Raw genomic sequence first — 4,310 nt, forward strand, 5'->3', positions numbered from 1 at the left:
TTGCAGTAACTCTACTATTACCAAACACACGCGCACAGACACACACAGACACACACACGGAAAACCGAAACACGCTTGGAATGCCGAAAGCACTAAGCATTTAGTATTGCCGATTCCGCGTTCTGACACAATTGCAATTCTTACTTGACAGATTCTGCACTGGGCATTCTACTTTTGGGGATGATCATGTTCGGTCTATTGACTGGAAGTAGATTGAACCTAAAATAATAGCACAGAGATACACGTGCGCGCGCATATTCTGGTTTCAGACTTCATATCCTTCAGAAAATGCATACCAACACAAATCATGATATTCTAACAATTTGCAACGTTTATAAGACCAATATTTAAAATCTGTCCCTGTTTCTGGGCCGTTGTCCCATTATTCTAGGCTTTGTCCAGATTTCTTGCGCTAAGAGGTTGAGAAGTATGACATGCTCATACAAAATCAGTATCTTCAAATCTTTAAATGTTTATGGGATGTCCTTTACTGAGTATTGCTGATTGTGCTACTTTCACCTACTTAATAAAATGAATAACGTTGGTGAATGGCACAAGCATAGTCCGTTAACAGAACTGTCCATTTCCTCTATATTTAAGTACTTGTGCGTGCCAGTTTGCACGCAGTGCCTGTGTTTTTAGAGTTGTTAGTTCCTTTTTCATCTCTGATTTCCAACTACATATTTGATAATGTTAGTACCTGGTATTATAAGGATTATAAACATTGTACTCTGTGATACAGCCCATCTGACGATAGTCTAACAATAACCTTAAAAATACAAATTTGACAACAGCCTGTAATGCTAATATTCATATTTTACTTTTGGTACGTCTCTTCAAATTACAGCAAAGATCAAGATCTTACGCATATAGTAACAATAAGGCAAACGTATTGGTGTTTCTCCTCCATTATTTATAGTTACTAAACAGCTGGATAGTTTACTGAATTGTCTTACACTGTGCCAAGGACTTGGAGCACAGTAACATCCAGTACTGTATTAGAAAAAGAAGAAATAAACAATTGCTGACGTTTGCAATATTATTGAAATTCAGTGGTGTATTCAAATACAAATATATTTTAATATAAATTAATTCAGATCTGCATCGAGAAGTTAAGGAATATTTTAACAACCCAGAGCTTGTGTGCCTCGCTAATTAGTCACACAGTCAAACAGAGCAACCATTTTTTATTGAATGCTTAAGAGTTTTTGTAGGCAGTATCATAAAGGGTCCTGGAAATATTGCATGTGTGTTAACTTTGAAAGAAGACAAATCGTGCGCAGTTTTAAAGTGGCAAGATAATACACAGAATGAAATATTGCATTTCATTGAAGTGTATAAAATGCGTTGGTAAGAACACACATAGGTTTTGCAGTAGGTATAGTGAAACGTTCACAACTGTGCCTGTGTGTGTTGTATTGGTTCTGGCTTTCGTTGCACTATGAAGGTATACGAAAGAGAAGACCTCCCAGAGTCCTACCTGGGACTGACTAGCTAATTTCGAAACTCTAGAGTCTGCATTTTAGTATTTGAATGTGTGTAGTTTTGGCAATGGCAGTAAAGACAAACACACAAGCAAATATTTCTATTTCCTATATGAATAATTAATCAGTGAATCTTCACATTATAGCTGGCAATAATTCAGTTTAAGCACAAATAATCTGCGAAATTTAAACCTTTTTAATGGAACACCTCGCTTTTCTAAACGTTGCATGAAAAACGGAATGAAAAAAGCTGTTAAGTGATCTTTGAAAACACACTACCAAAGCATTTAGGATAAATATATGTTTACGTACAGCAGTTACCTTATCGTTACCTTCTCGCTCACTTTAAGTCATTAAAAGAGCCCGAACATTCAGCCAATTTCAGTGGAAGAAACCTTTATAGGAGCATTACAATTCGTCTTGTTGGTATGAAAACAATGCATGAGAAGTGTTCATCGAAAGTTACTTTTAATTATTCTTAATCCAAATTGTTTGCCACCTTTTGAAAATTTTACATACAGTTTTAATGAGGCAAAACCATGTAACATTTCGTATCCTTTCTCTAGAAACTAGGATCAGAATCTCCAAGAAGACAACTAGGATTCGTAACCTTCATCTCTGGATCTTGGGTTATAATTTGGTCCTCTGCCTCGGAATCTCCTACCATCTCTCGCAATAAAGAGGTATTTGACTGCTGGCAGCTCCACCAACCTTCCAGTAGGATATCGTACCTAGAACTAGGAGTCCGTTTTTTTGGGGAGGGGTGCAGAGTGTGTCCGTAAGAGAGCGGGAGGAGTGAAGTGATGACGACCCTGCTTTGAGAACACCTGATTCGATGTCCTGTTGAAACCCGATCCAAGGTTTGCGGTTTCTCAAGGCAAAAAAAAGCAACCCGCGGCACATATGATTAGCTCAGTGTGTGTTTCATCCTTTCGCGGGCGCAAGTCTGGGAACAAGCCTCCTTCCAAGACATGTTTGAAAGGAGATATGGGCAGGAACGAGGACAGCGACAAGATTGTCATCAATGTTGGTGGCATTCGGCATGAGACGTACAGGAGTACCCTCAAAACGCTGCCCGGGACCCGCTTGTCTTGGCTTACTGAACCCGACGCCTTCAGCAATTTTGATTATGACCCTAAGACGGACGAGTTCTTCTTCGATCGGCACCCTGCTGTATTTGCCTATATCCTCAACTATTACCGGACTGGGAAGCTACATTGCCCGTCCGACGTGTGCGGGCCCCTCTTTGAAGAAGAGCTTGCTTTCTGGGGAGTAGATGAGACGGACGTGGAGGCGTGCTGCTGGATGAATTACCGGCAGCATCGGGACGCTGAAGAAGCACTGGACAGTTTTGAGGCTCCAGAGCCACCTGAGGAAGATGAGGATGGTGACCTCAAGAGAATTTGCCTGCAGGAAGACGGCAGAAATTTGGGCTGGTGGAAGAAAATGCAGCCCAAGGTTTGGGCACTTTTCGAAGACCCATATTCTTCCAAGGCAGCCAGGGTAAGTTTATCATTGTTCTTGTTTCTAAATGTGCTAGTCTATGTGCCTGTTTTTCCCCACTACAACTTCATTTCTTTTCAAGTCACATTTGAGAAAAATGACAATGAAAAACTAAGGAGTCGGAAAAGTTACGTCTGGGATAGCATGCAAATAGCAATAACTTTAGATATGGGGTTTCGTCTTTCAGCAGCGGGCTTGTGACTTATGGAGCAAAGAGGAATATATGCAAGTTTACAGAATAAAGTAGGAAACCATCAGTAAAAAAGGTACTGGTCTTGTGAGTATGCACGTGTAAGAACAACTGGAATCCAGAAAGTACTGTAATTTGCAAACTTTGTGAAAGCAGCAGTAGTAAAAAAACGGAGAGATTACCACATGGGTTAAATACAGCATGCAGATGTCGAAACAAAACACCGCATTCCGTATCTTCCTCCTTTAAAACTAGGAGGCGCTGTTTGTGAACGTGAAGTGTAAGCGTTACTTGACTTGGTTCCCCCCTACCATACCCTTCAAACTTAAAAATGTATTTTTCTTTGTGAACAGTTAGTTGAGTTCCTGTTTCTTTTTTTTAGGAAGTAATACCTGAAGCCACACATAAATATTGTTTTTTTTGGGGGTAGGTAGGTTAAAAAACTCACTACAACTCACGTGTAAAAATGATGTTTATATACAGCTATATATATATGTATGTGTGTGTATATGTAAGTAAATGAGCGAATATTGTGCCTGCATTTTTGGTGTGACATTCATTTAACCTTTGCGACTTCAATGCTTAGAAATCTTTTCAAGGTTGTACTAACCTCTGTTCGTTACTTAAATGAGACTGCACTGCAGTGGCAGAACAAAGTTTAAAACTTGGTGTGCAGACGGCGTGCACTTTACCAGCTTCAGTTGCAGAGCTGATTGTTTCTGTCTCACCTTTATGCCTATTGTAGGGATGGAGCAGTTGCAGACGGAGCTGTCCGACGTACTGAAGGTAAAACGCAGCGGCAGCTAGCTCATTGTGGACTTAATTTGCTAGAACCGCAGGCACCCCGAGACTCCGAGAGGAACTCGTATGTCTGCGCTCGAAGCTATATGCACAGCTTACTGGCTTCTTCCTTTCGTTTACTTCAAACTCATTTGTGTTTCTCGCTGTAACTAAAACTGAAAACCGGATCGTGCAGACTGACTTCTTAGCATAAAAAGACCGTTTTTTCTGAAACAGATGTGTTTCTGCATCCAGCTCACGTCTCCTTCCCGTTTAGTAAAGCCTAAATTATGGCTGGTAAACATACCTCTCAACTTTGCAGATTTTCGCAGAATGTCCAGATTTTTGCTTCA

General features: G+C 40.3%; 1 protein-coding gene across 1 annotated transcript in view; it reads left to right on the top strand.

Annotated features, from left to right (window-relative positions):
• Nucleotides 1-1,807: 1,807 nt before the first annotated feature.
• KCNC3 (potassium voltage-gated channel subfamily C member 3) overlaps nucleotides 1,808-4,310 on the top strand; it is a 1,369,778-nt gene continuing 1,367,275 nt past the window's right edge. The window contains exon 1 of the mRNA XM_044059195.1: nucleotides 1,808-2,987. Within this exon, the coding sequence (XP_043915130.1) occupies nucleotides 2,388-2,987 (600 nt within the window). The 5' untranslated portion in view covers nucleotides 1,808-2,387. The remainder of the gene's footprint in view (nucleotides 2,988-4,310) is intronic.

This window comes from Protopterus annectens, chromosome 17.part0, assembly GCF_019279795.1.
Source record: "Protopterus annectens isolate FY-2018-M chromosome 17.part0, PAN1.0, whole genome shotgun sequence".
In the NCBI taxonomy this organism is placed as follows: Eukaryota; Metazoa; Chordata; order Ceratodontiformes; family Protopteridae; genus Protopterus; species Protopterus annectens.